Genomic DNA, 17,544 nt, shown 5'->3' with positions numbered 1-17,544 from the left:
CGCAGAAGGCCATTGCTTTCACCTCCTGCATGTGAGCTCCCAAAGGCACCTGGTGGGCCACTGCGAGTAGCAGAGAGCTGGACTAGATGGACTCTGGTCTGATCCAGCTGGCTTGTTCTTATGTTCTTAGGTTTTGACTGCACAAACAGCTCTACTAGGTTTTGACTACACAAACAGCTCTTCTAGGTTTTGACTGCACAAACAGCTCTTCTAGGTTTTCACTGCACAAACAGATCTTCTAGGTTTTGGGATTTGGCCTGAATGTTGCTTTCTTTGCGATTGATTTTGGGGAAGGGCTGAAGCCTATATGAGGCTCTCTCTATATATATGCCCTTCCTCCTCCTCCTCCTCCTTTTATCCATGGTGAGAGAGAAATGACAGCAAGAAGAAGAAGAGGAAGCAAATAGTTTCCTGCTTATAAAGCCAGTTAATGATCCATAGGCTGAACTGAATCCAGTTTAATGTGAAATGAAAGCGTCCCTTTTTCTCCCATGTTCAGCTCTCATCTACGTGTCTACAGTGTTCAGAGAAACATTGACCCTGTTTTATAGACGAGGTGCAACACGAAGGACACACCTTTCTGTATAGGTAGATTATGGACAGAAAGAACAGACTCATATCAAGGACCTGGCTCTGTCAGAAGGTCACATTCACACACACTGTCACCGCAGGGAAGTCACTTTGGGTGGGGTTGGGTGGCTTCTCTGATCTTTCACATAAACTGGATGATCCCCAACCTGAGAGGGGGAATTGCCCCGCAGCTGTGCCCACCCCAATACCCTAACTTGCTTTCAAGGACCTCCAGGCGGTATTCCCGATTCTCGGTTCCCTCCCACAACCCCTCTGAGAGAGGGACTGCCTGAGCCAGCGTAGCGTATTGTTTAGAGGGCTGTTCGAGACCCAATTTTAAGTCCCCACTCTGCCCTGGATTATTGGGCTGGTCACACAGCCTAGCCTACCTCATAGGGTTGTTTTGATGATCAAAACGGAGGAGAGCAAACCTTGAGGTCCCCATTGGGGAGAAAGCCAGCATATAAATAAACTATAACGAATCACTGGCTCAGGACACACCAGTCAGCTTCATGGCAGAGCGGGGATTCAAACTCAGATCTCCCTGGCCTCTGTAACTACTACACCATACTGCCAAGGAGGTGGCAGGGGCCCCACAGCCGGCGGTCTCCCCACTTACCTTAGCAGTTGCCGTTGGAGCTCTTCCTTCAAGGGATTGCTGGAAGTGCAGTCAAACCCGGATTAGCTGCAACACCCAACCCTGTCTTGGCTCCACCCAGCGTTAGGTCTTGGACTTTAAAGCAATAAACGGACTCTGGATTGTTCATCATCAGCGCTTATTGAAAAGCAACGAAGTACCCAGAGCCAGCGTGGCGTAGTGGTTAAGAGCAGGTGCGCTCTAATCTGGGGAACCGGGTCTGATTCCCCGCTCTGCCACTTGAGCTGTGGAGGCTTATCTGGTGACCCAGATTTGCTTGTGCACGCCAACACATGCCAGCTGGGCAGAGGTGGGATCCAGCAGGTTCTCACCAGTTCCCGAGAGTGGGTTACTAATTATGTGTGTGTGCCGAGAGGGGGTTACTAATTGGGTCCGCTTTTCCGTTAGAAATTCCATTAGGTCCAAAAATCACAAAGTCCTGTTGTTTCCTATGTGGCTGGTTAGCGAAGGTCGAAAACAGGATCATTCTCCCTGTTGGGCTGTTTTAAAAACATGTTTTAGCAATACGGTAAAGTTCCTTGTTTAAGGAAAGTCTCCTTCTTTTGATTTCTAGAAACAAAATGAAGTATTTGAAAGTATTAAGTATTTGACAGGCAGTCAATTAGAGGAGAAGTAGTTGTTTCTGTTGGCAGTAGACGATAGGACTTGCTAGAATGAGTTTAAATTATGGACAGAAAGATACCAGCTGGAAATTAGGAACTTTTTTTTTACAGTAAGAGTTTTTTACAGTAACAGAGAAATTATTATTATTATTATTATTATTATTATTATTATTATTATTATTATTATTATTATCATCATTATTATTATCATTATTATTAATTGTATTTCTAAACTGCCCTCCCCCAGAGGGCTCAGGGCGGTGAACAAACAAATAGATAGAGCACAGTAAAAACAAGTTATAGATAATCATTAAATATGGCTCTATACATATACATATTAATGCCCCACCCCCGGAATGCCTGGCCACGCCCCTGTCGTGCCCCGCCCAGCCCCATTGGCGCTATGCCACTGTTTGAATCCCACCACCATGGGAACTGGTTACTAAAATTTTTGGATCCCACCACTGCAGCTGGGTGACCTTGGGCTAGTCACAATTCTTCGGAGCTCTCTCAGCCCCACCCGCCTCACAGGGTGTTTGCTGGGGGGAGGGGGAAGGGAAAGGAGATTGTAAGCCCCTTTGAGTCTCCTTACAGGAGAGAAAGGGGGGATATAAATCCAAACTCTGGTGAACGTGGCTTTCGGCCACCCCTTTATCCAGTAAGAATCCCCCCTCCCAGTTTCCTGAGGAAAGTGTCAGGGTAAAGCCCAGTTATCTAAAAAGCATGTGGAACAGTTCAAAGGAAGAATGCTCCGTTACAACAGCGATCACATAGACCAGCTGGGTACATATATCTTTCAGCGGTTACATGGCAGTAGGAATGCATCTCACTCAATTAGATACAATCTCTAACAATATATAGTCTCCGGTACAGGGTATTAGAAATGCATCTCAGCCATTCAGGTGTCAGCCCCGACACCCAGCCAGCCTCTTGCACATTTCTTGATCCAGTCTTGGACCGTAATCGTTTCTAATTTTCTCCTCCCTGAACAAATAAAAACTGCAACTTTTTCAAGGAGTGCAGCAACAAGACAAGCCCCCTGGGCGTGTGTTTTATTTTATTCCGACCTCTTGACGCCTGTCGGTCCAGAATAACCTCCCAAATGAAGAGGGTTTTTATCCGTCTAAGGGGGAGAATGCATACACACACACTATTAATAAGGGTGCGACAACTTGTTTCAGGCTGTAAATGGAAGAACTTGTGCTATAATTGTGTATAAATTGTTATAATGAGGCTGCACGGTGGGGTAAGGTTCCCAACTTCGGGTGAGGTCATTTCTGGAGATTTAGAGCTGGAGGGGAGAGTGGCATTTATTATTATAATTATTACTATTATTATTGACAAAAACAACAAACACATTGTATCACAACCGCCAGATCACTGTTGTTGTTGTTGTTGTTATGATGATGATGATGATGAAGAGGAGGAGGAGGAGGAAGCAGGCTGTTTCATTGCATGCAGGTATACATAGTAAATACACCAAAGGGATGTCATCTTTTTACCCCAGCTTAATACATGAAGAAATAAACTAGGCGAGTACTTTGATGTCACAGAAGCCGGCTCTTCACCTTTCCACAACTCGCGGCCCTCCAGATGTCATGGACTACAGTTCCCATCATCCGCTGCCAGCACCACGCTGGCAGGGGATGATGGGAACTGTAGTCCATGACATCTGGAGGGCTGCGATTTCGACATCTGCGACTTAGGTGCACAAGAGCAAAAGCCACGCCCCTCGAACTAAAATTCCCAGGTTGCTTTGCGGCATGCTCGGAAATGACTTAAAGCCACCTGGTGGGCAGAGCGGTCAATCTCTCTTGCCGGGACTACAAGCCCCAGCATGCCTCTCTCCGGAACAGCAAAGCGCTTCCGGCTGGAGGAGAGTGTGTGTTGTAAACATCCAGGTATGATCATTACTAGGGGTTTATTGGGGAGACTTCTTTTATCCCCCCCTCTTTTGTCTCTATGGGGACCTGGCAACCCTCCTCCCTTTCCATTGTGTATAATGCCTGTGACTTAGGGACAGCGTGGGATAGTGGTTAGAGTATCGGACTAGATTCCAGTTTCCAAATTTGCCATGGAAGTTTGTTGGGTGACCTTGGGCTAATCACACCCTCTCAGCCTAGCCTACCTTGCCGGGTTGTTGTGAGGCTAGAAACAGGAGAGGCGAATGATTTTTTAGGTGCTACTGTGAGTCTCCACTTTTAGTCTCCGAAGTCCTGGTTTTAATGTAGTTATATAATGTACGAATAGTCAGCCTTTCTTGCTTAGGCTCAAAGGGACACAAAAGGATAAAGCGAGAGCGAGAGTCAAACATCCTGAAAGCAACGCAGCACTTGGGGTTAGAAATATTCAGTACAGAGCATGGAAGAACATTTGCATGTTCAATGTATTGTCGAAGGCTTTCACGGCCGGATTCAACTGGTTCTGGTGGGTTTTCCGGGCTGTTCCACCGTGGTCTGGTGGATCTTGTTCCTAAGTGTGTAACAGACTTCCCTCTGTGATGCACCTCTGTCTGAAGATGCCAGCCACAGATGCAGGCGAAACCTTAGGAACAAGATCCACCAGACCACGGCCACACGGCCCGGAAAACCCACCAGAACCATTTGCATGTTCATTTCGTGGGAAGGAGGTTTGTCCCATCTCCCAGGAATCAGTATCCAACCACCCGTGTGTCCGTCTTCAGTTCCCTTCACAGATTCCACTCAGAGCTCAGACTGCGTCCTCATTGAATCCAGCCCTCCCAGCGAAACTGACGCCATGTCCGCTTCGGAGTGCTACATTGCAGTGAAATTAGCAGACCAGCCTCTGGCTCCTAAATCTATCCTGCGGCTGCCGGAAACAGAACTGGGCGAATGCCCCTTGGGCTGCTGCAGCATTTCCTACCTGAAACAGCTCATCACCGGAAAGCTTCAGGAGTCCGTCCCCGACCCAGAACTTATCGGTGAGGTGAAGTGCGTTAATGCTTAATTCCAGAATTCGAAGCGAAAATATTAGGATGTCTATACTGGGCCAGCTGGGCGGGGAAAGAGAACAAATGGAAAATGCGCTATTTGCTTTTGGGGAAAGGACCGATGGTTCTCTGGATCCATAGCACAATTTTGCCTTTTGATCCACAAATCTAGAGGGTAGGAGGATAGTGGATCTTTTGTCTTATTTAGTGCTATGGTGCTGACTCCTTTATTTGAGCGTTTTAAAAGTGGATGGAATGTTCCTCTCTTACATTCTTCTGTTGAGGTTTTATGTTGATTGTGTACTGTAAAAAAATTATCTATTTATGCTGAAAGGTTGCTAAAATGCAGTTAATAATATGATTTTGGACAAACAAATTTTAATTTTTTTTTTAAATAATTATGTTATACATCTTTAGTATAAATAGAAGGGACAGTTAATTTACATGTTTTGTTTTGGCATACATTAAATAGGATTTTAAACTGTTTACATAACCTAAAACGCAACTTTATAGCCCATCCTATTATGCTATATTGCTGATGGACAACGTTTGGTTTTATTGTTGTAACTTTTACTGGTCTTTGACCGTAATAAAGTCTGACTGACTGAGTATGTTGTCGTTTGTCAGATCTTGAGGATCTGGGATCATTCATTCTCATGGAGGCTGGTAACTGGGTACGATTGGAGGGGAAGAAATAGAAACTAAAGAAAACATTGCACACTAATGCTTCTATTGGCAATTTTATGAATGAAATAAACACTTATTCATTTATATAACCAAAACCTATGTATAACAACAGGAGTAGTAACCTCAACCAATATAAAGTGCTCCAAAATATATAATATCCAAAGTGCTCCAATATATATCATACAATATCTCAATTCTCTCCGTTAAATAAACCCAATGGCATAATCAGTGAATGTCTCTCCATGGTACCAGCAATAAGAACCACAGCTGAATGGAATTAGCTGCCGTGTGGGTTCTCAGTGGGAGACTTTCATGTTTCCGGTGTTTCAAGAAAATCTTCCGTTGGGTATATAGATACTCCTGGCAGTAAAGCCCAATGGGCAAAGATGATCTTGGATTATAGATGGCTGGGTATGATTGCCAGCAGAGGTTTCTTAAGATCAGACTGAACCCCCGTGGTGCTTGCTGGGGCAGGACACTTAAACCCGAAAGTTTGACAGTTTAGATGACTGCTGAGTACTTTGGCCAAGTCACTTTGGAAAAGAGAACAAGGGAGAAAACCCATTCGGGGGCCCGCCTCAGGGCAATTTCCTTCTGTAGAACACCTCTGGCATGTGCCACCCAAGGGGTCTTTGCCCTCATCTCCCAGACTGTCCAAATCAGGGATGCAATAAGGCTAAAAATACAAAATGTAAGTTATAATGTAAACCACCAACCTGCCCAAGTTGCAGCAATTGTGGCGTATGCAGCGACAGGAAAAGTGTCTTCTTCTTCCTTTAGGGGGGCCCTTCCTTCCTCCACAGTGGCTAAACGGGCAGAGGTCTTGGTGACCGGGGGCGGTTCCACAGTTTGGACTCTTTCAATATTGGCAAGGAAGGCTTTTTGCTCACAGCTGTGCAGAGGGAAATAAGCGACGAGCAAATCTGGGATTGTGGTTTTGCGGCGTGGTGTGGCTCAAAAGAACTGAGTGGGGTCCTAGCCCCCTAGATTTCCTGGTCCGTCACCCAGAACCACAAGTCCGACCTGTCTTTTCAGATCTGATCTATTGTGGCCGAAAGCTACGGGATGACCAGACCCTCGAATTTTATGGGATCCAGTCAGGATCCACGGTCCACGTCCTTCGCAAGTCTTGGCCGGAACCGGATCAGAAACCAGGTATAGGGCGCGAGGCGAGGCATGCTGTGAATCTCCGTGCCTTCGGTATCATGGATGCTTTGTGATGGGGCTGGGCTGTTGTCTCTTTGCTCCTTTCTCCGCAAAACAAAACCACTCTTTACCTCTCAGGGCTTCTTCCTCAAATACAACCCCACATTTGAGAGATCTGCCCCCCCCCCATTTCCAGTCTGTCCAGTAGTAGAAGAGGAGGAGTTTGGATTTATACCCCACCTTTCTTTCCTGTAAGGAGACTCAAGGTGGCTTACAAGCTCCTTTTCCCTTCCTCTCCCCACAACAAACAGCTGTTGAGGCAGGTGGGGCTCAGAGAATTCTGAGAGAGCTGTGACTAGTCCAAAGTCACCCAGCAGGAATGCAGGAGTGCGGAAACGCTCCTGGTTCGCTAGATAAAGCCCTCTCCTTCACTCCGGTGGGGAGTGGGGAATCAAACCCGGTTCTCCAGATTAGAATCCGCCTGCTCTTCACCACTACACCACGCTGGCTCTTTGCTGCTTTCTTTGCAAAGAAAGCTACAGTACTCAAACTGAAATTTCCTTGCATTTCACAGTCATTTCTCTCACGTTTTTGAGCCTCTCTTTGCAACCATAGAAACCGAAAATGGGCTTTTGTTATTTACATGTAACCCGACCCCTTTCAGAACACTGCACTTCATGTACACTTGCGAAGACCTGCATAATTCACACCTCAGGACCTTCATGCTGACCTATTTATGCCCTGTGATTAACTTCCGTGCTGCAGGCGTATGACGTACTCAATTTTTGTTTTTTCCCTTCCTGCAGAGCCAGTGGATACCGGGTGGCGCTCATCCGAGAGTTCGGGTTCCTGCGACAGCCTTCAACACAGTAGCCCGGGTCTCTCCGAGGGATTCCGATTGAGTACAACTGAACCCGCCTTCTTGAGTGGGTTCTGAAATGGGGATGGAAAAGCCGGTTCTGAAGCGGGGATGGAAAAGATCTGGGCATTTACTGTCTGATGGCTGTGATAGTTTTCAACTCCTTCCCATTTAGTTTCAGATATCAATTTTAGAGAAGGAGTTTTAAAGCACCTATGGCGAGGTACGTTGTTTTACCTCGAGGTTGCAAGTCGCCCTGATCCTTCTAGGGAAGGCTGATGAAGAGATGGAATAAATAAATAAAAACAAAGGATGCTTATTATTGTTTTGCATATTCCCTGCAGGTCTTCAAGATGCTGGGGAACAAGGAGTCCTTGGATCAGATAATCGTCGCTACTCCTGGTCTGAGCAGCGACTCGATTGCTTTGGGTGAGTTGAGGGGGGAGGTTCATGGACATGGTCTGTTACATTTTGGGGCAGCTGAAGGGTTAAAAATTCTTGTATGGTTAACCAGGAGAATAGACTGCAGTGCCTGGTATTTGACTTACCCAGTCCCAGTGCTGGAGTGGGGTTCCCTCCGTGTCTCATCTTCTCCTCCTCCTCCCTCCCTTCCACCACTCCCACGCTTCTTCGGCATCGCCACAAGCCGCTGTCAAGCCTCCCTCGCTCGCCTTTCCACCCACCCTCCCACTCCCTCTTCCTCCCTCGCCCTCCCTCCCTGCGCTCCTACTTCCTTTCCACCCCTCCCTTCCACCCACCCACCCTTTCCTTCCCTTCTTCCACCCTCCCTCCCTCCGGCTCCTTCCTCCCTCAAGTTCCCTTCCTGCCTCGTTCCCTCACTCCCCCCTTCCTCCTTCCTTCCGGCTCCTCAAGCCCTTGCCTCAAGCTCCCCTGCCTCGCTCCCCTGCCTGCAAGTCCCCCCTGCCTCAAGCCCTTCCTTCCTTCCTTCCCTTCCTTCCTTCCTTCCTTCCTTCCTTCCTTCCTTCCTCTTCCTTCCTTCTTCCTTCCTTCCTTCCTTCCTTCCTTCCTTCCTTCCTTCTTCCTTCCTTCCTTCCTTCCTTCCTTCCTTCCTTCCTTCCTTCCTTCCTTCCTCTTCCTTCCTTGCATCCCTCCCTCCCTCCCTCCTCCCTCCTCCCTGCAGCCTCCCTTCCTTCCACTCCACCCACCTCCCTCCCTCCCTCCCTCCCTCCCCACAAAAGACCCCTTGTGAGGCAGGTGGGGCTGAGAGAGTTTGAGGAGAACTGCGACTAGCCCAAGGTCCCCCAGCAGGAATGGTAATTAACCAGACTTCATCATTCAATCCTAGTTAGCATTTCATTGCTTTTCTTTCTTTCCTTCCATTTTCCCCAGGGGTGTTGCAAGATAAGGATCTTTTTTCTGTCTTCGCTGATCCTGCCATGCTGGACACGTAAGTTTGAGGTTACTGCCATGAGTCACAACCCAAGACCCATAGTGCAAAATATAGTAAAAATACATTTTATTACTCAGAATTCCAGTCTTCTTTTCAGGGGAATCCATAATATATGCAATTTGCAGTACTACATAATCTGCATAAGTAGACAAAACATTATTTATTTATTTATTTATTTATTGTTTTACTGATTTATAGCGCCCCATCCCCTGGAAGTCTGGAAGTGAATTAACGATCACATATACAATTAATTAAATCGATAACAACAATATATAATACTAAAACCATTAAAAGCTACTTAGAAACGGCGGGTATTAGCATCATAATAGGTGCCCTATTATGGCCAATTCAATTAAGATCACCCCAATAAAAAGAAAAGGGAGGGGTCAGGTTCCTCTCTGGGAGGATAATAGGTGGTAAAGTGCAACAGATGGTATGTGCAAGAAGATGCAGGGGGGAAGGAGAGGGGGAGGAAGAAGGGGGCGCCACTCAGCGACTGGACACTCCAAAAGGCGTCTCGTGGAACAACTTTCGGTCTTACAGGCCCTGCTTGAATTCATCAAAGGTCCCAAGCGGGGTCCCGGACAGCTGGAGGAAGAGTGTTCCACCAGGCTGGGGCCAGGGCCGTAAAGGTCCTGGCCCGTGTGGAGGCCAGCCGCATCATCGAGGGGCCAGGAACCGCCAGCAAATGTCGCCATGGATGACACTAGGTCCACAGCAGCTGCGGACCTAGTGTCGCCATGGATGACACTAGGTCCGCAGGGTCCTATATTACATTCAAAGCCAGAGGGGTGAGGAGACAAATCCAGTTCACCAGATCAGAGTTCACCGCTGCTGTGGAGGAGTGGGGAATCGAACCCGGTTCTCCAGATTAGAGTCCACCTACTCTTAACCACTACATTGCTGGCTCTCTAGGCTGATCCTGCATTGAACAGGGGGTTGGACTAGATGGCCTAGTACAGTGGTGACAAACCTTTGGCACTCCAGATGTTATGGACTACAATTCCCATCAGCCCCTGCCAATTGGCCATGATGGCAGGGGCTGATGGGAATTGTAGTCCATAACATCTGGAGTGCCAAAGGTTCGCCACCACGGGCCTAGTATAGCCCCTGTCCCCTTTACGATTCTTTGAACTCACATCCTCTTCTTTAAGAAAAGTGATCCGTAAATGTTTCAGTGTGGGTCAATCAACTTCTTGCCCCTCTTAACCGATAGAAACCGGTCGGCTTTTGACCAAACGTTTCCCCACCCAGTCTGTCTTTGCAAGTTATGAGGACTAGAAACTTGTTTCCAGAATTCCCCATCATGACTCAGTTGTTCTGCCGTGCCAGGCTCATCCCGACCCACCCTGCTTTGGTCAACGCCATCGTCCTGGTTCTGCATTCTGTGGCGGGCAGCACGCCATTGCCCACCCCGGAGACCTCCTCGCGAAGCATGCCGTCCAGCTCCTACCGAGACATGCCAGGTGAGCGGTGCAGGTTTGCACAGGGACGCTGGAGAGGTTGGGCCCTTGCTTCTCCGAACGGGTCCAGAGGAGGGCGACCAAAATGGTAAAAAGTCTCGATTCCATGCCCTATGACAATGGTGGCGAACCTTTGGCACTCCAGATGTTATGGACTACAATTCCCATCAGCCCCTGCCAGCATGGCCAATTGGCCATGCTGGCAGGGGCTGATGGGAACTCTCATTCATGGAGATACTGGAGTGCCATTGTTCGGCCACAACACCATTCTAAGGTGGCGGCTTAGCTTAGGGCTGGGTGTGTTTACCGCATTATTTACCGAAAACAGACAGAAGGGTCCTATATATTAATTTTTGCGCAAAAGATGCATTAGGGCTTATTTTTTAGGTAGGGGGGTTATTTTAAGGGGAAATCACCCGGTACCTTCACAGATTGTTACATTAAAGAGGCGGGCTCGGCTTCCCCATCACGTGTGATGCTAGCTGCACCCTCATTGGCAGAGAGCACCCTGCCGGATCACGCCATCCTGACCTGTAATTACAGGTAGGGCTTATTTTTGGAGCAGGGCTTATATTTTAAGCCTCTTCCAAAAAATCCTGAAAAAATCATGATAGGGTTTATTTTCGGGGCAGGTCTGATTTTCGGGGAAACACGGTAGTCTGGAGAAGAGAAGGCTAACGGGTGGCATGATAGCCATGTTTCAATAATATTTGAAGGGATGTCCATACGTCGGGTGAGGAGTAAACATTTTCTGCTGCTCCAGAGACTGGAAGGACGCAGTGGTGGTAGCGAACCTGGCTGGCTGCTCCAGGAATGTTATGGACTACAATTCCCATCAGCCCTTGCCAGCATGACCAATTGGCCATGCTGGCAGGGGCTGATGGGAATTGTACTCCATAACATCTGGAGTGCCACAGGTTCACCACCATGGGACTAGGACAAGGAGTAATGGATTCAAAATATCCGGAATAAAGAATTTCCACCTAAACATTAGGGAAGAACTTCCTGACAGCCAGGGCTGTTAGGACAGTGGAGATCACGCTGCCTCCCAGCTGCCTGTGGTGGAGTCTCCTCCTTTGGAGGTTTTTTAACAGAGGTGGGTGACCATTTGCCGGAAGTGCTTTGGTTGTGTGTTCCTGCATAGCGGGGGGTTGGACTTGATGGCTCTTGTGGTCTCTTCCATCTCTACGATTCCATGTTAACATGCTCAGCATACACGGAGCTCCAAAAGAACTGGTTGGATCCAACCAACTCTGAACAGTTCACGGAAAGGGTCTTGCGCCCCTCTTGGAAAATTGCTTTTTAGAGGGGGGAGAGGGAGAAACTGGAAGCAATGTTTCCCCTTCCCTCCCCTCCTTTGCATGCCACCCCTCACTCCCTCCCCTCCCTTGCATGCCACCCCTCCCTCCCCTCCCCTCTGCTAGAGGGTGGGTGGGGCAGCTCCAGATGTCGGGTCCTTCTCTCCTCCTCCTTTGCATGCCACCCCCTCACTCCTCCCCTCCCTTGCATGCCACCCCTCCCCTCCCTCTGCTACTTGCGTTGGGTGGGCCAGCACTCAGATGCCGGGGTCCCCTTCTCTCCCTCCTTTGCATGCCACCCCTCACTCCTCCCCTCCTTGCATGCCCTCCCTCCCCTCCCCCCCTCTGCTGGGGTGGGTGGGCCAGCTCCCAGATGCCACCTGGGTCCCCTTCTCTCCCCTCCTTTGCATGCCACCCCTCACTCCCTCCCCTCCCACTTGCATGCCACCCCTCCCTCCCCCTCCCCTCTGCTAGGGTGGGTGGGCCAGCTCCAGATCAGGGTCCCCTTCTCTCCCCTCCTTTGCGTACTTACCCCTCACTCCCTCCCTCCCCTTGCATTGCCACCTCCACTCACTCCCCTCCCCTGCTTCTGGGGTGGGTGGAGGACCAGCTCCAGATGCCGGGTCCCCTTCCCTCCCCTCCTTTGCATGCCACCCCTCACTCCCTCCCCCCCCTTGCATGCCACCCTCCTCCCTCCCTCCCCCTGTAAGCATAGGGTGGGTGGGCCAGCTCCAGATGCCGGGTCCCCTTCTCTCCCCTCCTTTGCATGCCACCCCTCACTCCCTCCCCTCCCTTGCATGCCACCCCTCCCTCCCCTCCCCCTCCCTCCGCTAGGGTGGGTGGGCCAGGTGCAGCAGATTCTGCAGTGCACCAATCCCATTCTCCTACAGAGGACACCGCAGCATTAGCAGAAACCCCTTCAGCACAAGTTCTTACTTTCCTTCTTGGACTTCCCTTATGAGACACTGAGAATTCTAAAATCTAGGGTTTAGGGCTCTGTTGCTTGGTGAGGTCGGTGCCTAACAGAACTTGAATTTGGAAGTCTGGGCTTCACGGCAGTCCTGTCTCCTTTCTGCAGGTGGTTTTCTGTTTGAAGGTCTCTCGGACGACGAAGATGACTTCCACCAGGTAACGCCAGGGGTCGAGGGGCAGAGGAGCGTTGCTTGAATTTCTTTGGCTGCTCCAGCCTGTTTTTGGCTTGTGTTCTTTTCAGTTCTGTAATCCTGGGGCCTGCTACCGGGCTCTGGGGCGGCTCGAAGCGTAGTTCGATTCCTTCTCCTTTCTTTGTCATTTCCTGATCAAATGCGCCTGCCTGCTGGCGGCTGGGCTAAACTCCGTCCTTTGGCTTGTTTGATATGGAAACACCTGTTTACATCTTTTTATTGTGCACGCATCAATGGTATATAATGCTATTCCACACAGTGAAATCCAGCCTCAAAAGTGCACTGAAAGTGGATTGAAAATGCATTATCCTGCCTGTGTGGAAGGGGCCTTAGAGAAGCAGGAAGGAGCTGGCATCATGGGAGGAGGGGGGAAGTTGTGGACAGCAGTGCGAGGGAGTAGGAAGCGTGGAGCTGGGTAGGCTGGCCGTGGGCAGAGGGAAGATGTCCGAGGCAAAGCCATGCTCACTGGCATATCAGCGCACTCTGGCAGCAAAGCAAAGTACAACTTGTGCTAGAAGTGGTGTCAATTGCCACGGAGAGAATGGTAAGTGATAGTAGGGCTTGAGGAAATACATCCGAACAAGAAATCTTACTGTGACAAACATTCTCCCCCATCACACCTTGTGCGTAAATGGCCCCAGGTGCTGATTTGAGGGCATTTTAGCCAAGGATGCATGACCATGAGGGGTTAAGGGGTTTTTTGTGGGGGCAGGGGAGCAGTCTATTCATTTTATTTTTATCCCTTTCCTTCAGTGGGCTGAGGGAAGTGTTTACCATTTAGTTTGGATGGTATGTTTTTAGCTGCCTGAGGCTGTTTGGAGGAAAGGCAAGGCACGCTTGTGTTCATTTGCTTTAAACAAAAATGGCAGGATTTCTTTTCCCCACAGGGCACAAGGACAACTACTTCCAGCAGCACATCCGGCTCCCGCCCCGCCTCCCTCGGCTACACTGGGGCAGCAGGACCCCGGCCCATCACCCAGAGTGAATTGGCAACAGCACTGGCGCTGGCCAGTACCCCAGAGAGCAGCTCACATACTCCAACTCGGAGTTAGGTAAGAAAGGAAATTATTTTCTTTCACGCATAGCGATGGCTTGATTGGTGTTTGGCATATGCTGCCACAGGAGGTGGTGATGGCCACTAACCCTGAATATAGATTTAAAAGGGGCTTGGACAGATTGATGGAGGAGAAGTTGATCTATGGCTCCCCAATCTTGACCCTCCTTGATCTGAGATTGCAAATGCCTTAGCAGACCAGGTGCTCAGGAGCAGCAGCAGCAGAAGGAGCCATTGCTTTCACATCCTGCGTGTGAGCTCCCAAAGGTAGATAGATAGATAGTGTAGATATTTATTAAAGCCTTTAGCCAGCCAATAATGGATTTAAGAACCAAGAATACATGTGAATACATTACAGCATTCCATTTATACAAAAAATATAATATAAATTGTAAATCCATTATAAAATCTATTGATAAATAACATTAGCTTCAGGCATTATTACAGTCCTCATCACACAGTACAGGCTCCTTTGTCTTAATAAGGGCTTCACGGCATTGTTGTGTACCAGTATAGCACAAAATTTAGCTACCTTCTGTACAGCTGAAATGGGCGGAAACCACGATCTTCTAATAACATTCTCACGAGAATTCATTATCCTGAGTGCTATCTATGAGATGGATATACATAGCCCGAGTTAACAATGGATTTGGATCAACAGCTCCCTTTCACCTTCCGTGTAACTTACTGTAATGCAGTAAGGTATGCTTGGCACTGAGTCTGCTTCCCTATGGAAAGACGCATTAACACAGGTTCTCCTGTGCGCTTTGAATATTTTGGAATCGTCCCCATCAGATTAGCTGACGGAAGGCATCAAACGGTAGCTCCCTAGAAAAGCGTAAATAGCTTCTTGCTGGTTGACAGATTATATATGTCCCGGATAGATAAGGGGCAGCTGAAATACCTATCCGTGATTTTAGTGGTTTATATAGAGCAGGTAGCCGGGGAAAATCTCTGTTTGCCATCTCGAAATGTCAAAGTAAAGGCAGAGCTCCCAAAAGGCACCATTGGTGACACTGGCGGGGACTGCAGAGAGCTTGGACTAGAATGGACTCCTGGTCCCTTACTGACCCAGCAGGCTCTTTCTTATGTTCTTATGTTCTTAAAGGGGGATTATGGGCAGCAAACATGAACCTCTTACCTGGTCTGTTCCTTGCTTAAGAGCTTCAAGGTCTTCTTATAGTGGACAGCCCTCCATTAGAGTTCCTCTATCTCTGGATTTCTTGCATGGAACGGGGGTGTTTGGACTGTACAACCTCTAAGTTCGGATCCAGGACTTTTAATGAACAGCCATTTTTTTTCCAGGGCCATTCTTCAGGCACGTCGCCCATGTCCTCCAGCGTCCCAGCTCGAAGGCACGCCTTCATCACCAACCACCTTCTTCCAGCCCAGGCTCTGCAGCATGCCCTACAGGCTTCCGGGCAGCCGAATCTGCAGGTCAGTTGCCCAGACTGCACTCGAGACGGCCTCATCCGAGTCCCATCTGTTGTGTGACCAACCACCAACGTGTGGTGTAATGGTTAAAAGCAGGTGTATTCTAATCTGGAGAGCCGGGTTTGATTCCCCACTCCGCCACCTGAGTGGCAGAGGCTTATCTGGTGAACCAGATGTGTTTACGCACTCCTGCATTCCTGCTGGGTGACCTTGGGCTAGACACAGTTCTTGGGAACCGTCTCAGCCTCACTCTACTGCCATAAAGGTGTTCTGTTGTCGCGATGGAGAGGAAGGGAAAGGAGCTTGTTCACCAGAATATGCTGCCACAGGAGGTGGTGATGGCCACTAACCTGGATAGCTTTAAAAAGGGCTTGGACAGATTTATGGAGGAGAAGTCGATCTATATGGCTACTCAGTCTTGATCCTCCTTTGATCACTGAGATTGCAAATGCCTGAGAGCAGACCAGGTGCTTGGGAGCAGCAGCAGCAGCAGCAGGCCATTGCTTTCACATCCTGCACGTGGGCTCCCAAAGGCATCTGGTGGGCCACTGCAAGTAGCAGAGTGCTGGACTAGATGGACTCTGGTCTGATCCAGCAGGCTAGTTCTTATGTTCTTATGTAAGCCACTTTAAGTCTCCTTACAGGAGAGAAAGGTGAGGTATAAATCCAAACTCCTCCTCCTCTTCTTCCTCTTCCTCTTCCTCCACCTCTTCCTCCTCTTCTTCCTCTTCCTCCTCCTCCTCCTCCTCCTCCTCTGTGGGTTAGGGTAGAGCAGACAGCAACTCATCCAGGGGTGCCCCGTAACCTTTTGCAGCAGGTCTGTTTCCTTCCCATATGGGCAGACAGCAATGCAACAATGTTCCCCATCGCCTTTTGCTGAAAGTCCCCATCTCCCTCTCCCATGGGCTAAGATACAGCGGGCAGTGACTCATCCAGAGGTGCGCCGCAAGCTTTGCCTCTGCGCAGGGATTTGAGCCAGGCTCTCCCAACCCCCAACCCCACCCTGTCACTCATCTCCCCTCAGTGCTTCTCTCTTTGGCATGCCCAGGGGTGGTGCTGGCCTTATGTTTACTTTCTTACCCTAGAGCACAGGTGGCAGCTGCGCAGGCAGCAGGTGCTGAGAGACATGGGCATCCACGATTTCGGCAGCCGGTCCCAGCCTCCGAGCCCTGCAGGCCACGGGGGGGGGAGACATCCAGGCCGCGCTGGAACTCATCTTTGCGGGAGGAGCCCCCTGAATACCTCCCCTTTCGGCAGAGGCCCTGGAAGCCGGGAGGCGGTCTTATTCCGTGTTGTCTGATCTCTGCAACACCAACTGGACGTCTTACTGCTTTGTCACTGGACCGTTGCCTCCCTGCATGATGCCCGTCCGCCTTTTTTCTGGTCTGAACAGAGCCTGCAGCAGAGTGAGGGGGGAAAAAACACGTATCGAGCGCCGATTCCAGAATGACTTTTCATTTTGCATGCGAGGACTTTTCTCAGCAGCCGGGGGGGCGGGGGGGGGGGAGAAAGATAACGCGGGCTAGCGTCTTGCTTGCGTAGCTGTACGGGATTTCATTAAAGCTCTCCTTCTCCAGTCGTCCCCGAGCTTTTTCTTAAGAATTTGAGACGGTGATGCTCTGCTATAGCTAAACAGGTGGTTTCTAGATGCTGCAGGGTATTGAGTAATTTTTTAAACTCTTTTTTTCTGTCTGTGATTAAAATGTTAAAAATGGTTTTAAGAATCAATCAGGGCGGAGCAGCTGTGTATGATTACCTTGTTCTTCTTGGAAGAAGAATGAGATAAAAATGGATTTGTTACTCCGGGGCCAGCTTTAAAGCTCTCCTGAGAGCCAGCGTGGGGTAACGGTTAAGAGCAGGTGCGCTCTAATCTGGAGAACCAGGTTTGATTCCCTGCTTGGCCACTTGAGCTGTGGAGGCTTATCTGGGGGAACTAGGGATTAGCCTGTGCACTCCAACACATGCCAGCTGGGTGACCTTGGGCTAGTCACAGTTCACGTCGAAAGCTCTCTCAGCCCCACCTACCTCACAGGATGTTTACTGGTGGTTGGGGGGCGGGGGGAGGAGATTGTAAGCCCCTTTGAGTCTCCTAACAGGAGAGAAAGGGGGGATATAAATCCAATTCTTCTTCTTTTCTTCTTCCTTGCAAAGTTGTTGTTAGAGAGAAAATGGAAAGTACTGAATCACACATGTTATTTATTATTATTATTATTAGTAGCATTAATTAATTAATTAATTAATTAAATATA

General features: G+C 49.1%; 1 protein-coding gene across 1 annotated transcript; it reads left to right on the top strand.

Moving 5' to 3' along the window:
- The first annotated feature begins 3,661 nt into the window (after positions 1-3,661).
- UBL7 (ubiquitin like 7) lies at positions 3,662-16,876 on the top strand. Its single transcript, XM_048481948.1, is given in 12 exon segments — positions 3,662-3,731; positions 4,514-4,771; positions 6,503-6,622; positions 7,420-7,435; positions 7,747-7,901; positions 8,823-8,880; positions 10,216-10,349; positions 12,723-12,772; positions 13,695-13,859; positions 15,152-15,298; positions 16,383-16,442; positions 16,444-16,876. Coding segments are annotated over 12 exon segments (1,317 nt in total). The 5' UTR covers positions 3,662-3,667; the 3' UTR covers positions 16,534-16,876.
- Positions 16,877-17,544: the final 668 nt, after the last annotated feature.

The sequence above is a fragment of the Sphaerodactylus townsendi genome, linkage group LG17, assembly GCF_021028975.2.
Source record: "Sphaerodactylus townsendi isolate TG3544 linkage group LG17, MPM_Stown_v2.3, whole genome shotgun sequence".
Taxonomy (NCBI): Eukaryota; Metazoa; Chordata; class Lepidosauria; order Squamata; family Sphaerodactylidae; genus Sphaerodactylus; species Sphaerodactylus townsendi.
Note: the sequence above shows the minus strand (reverse complement) of the source record. Positions and strands in the feature narration are given on the sequence as shown.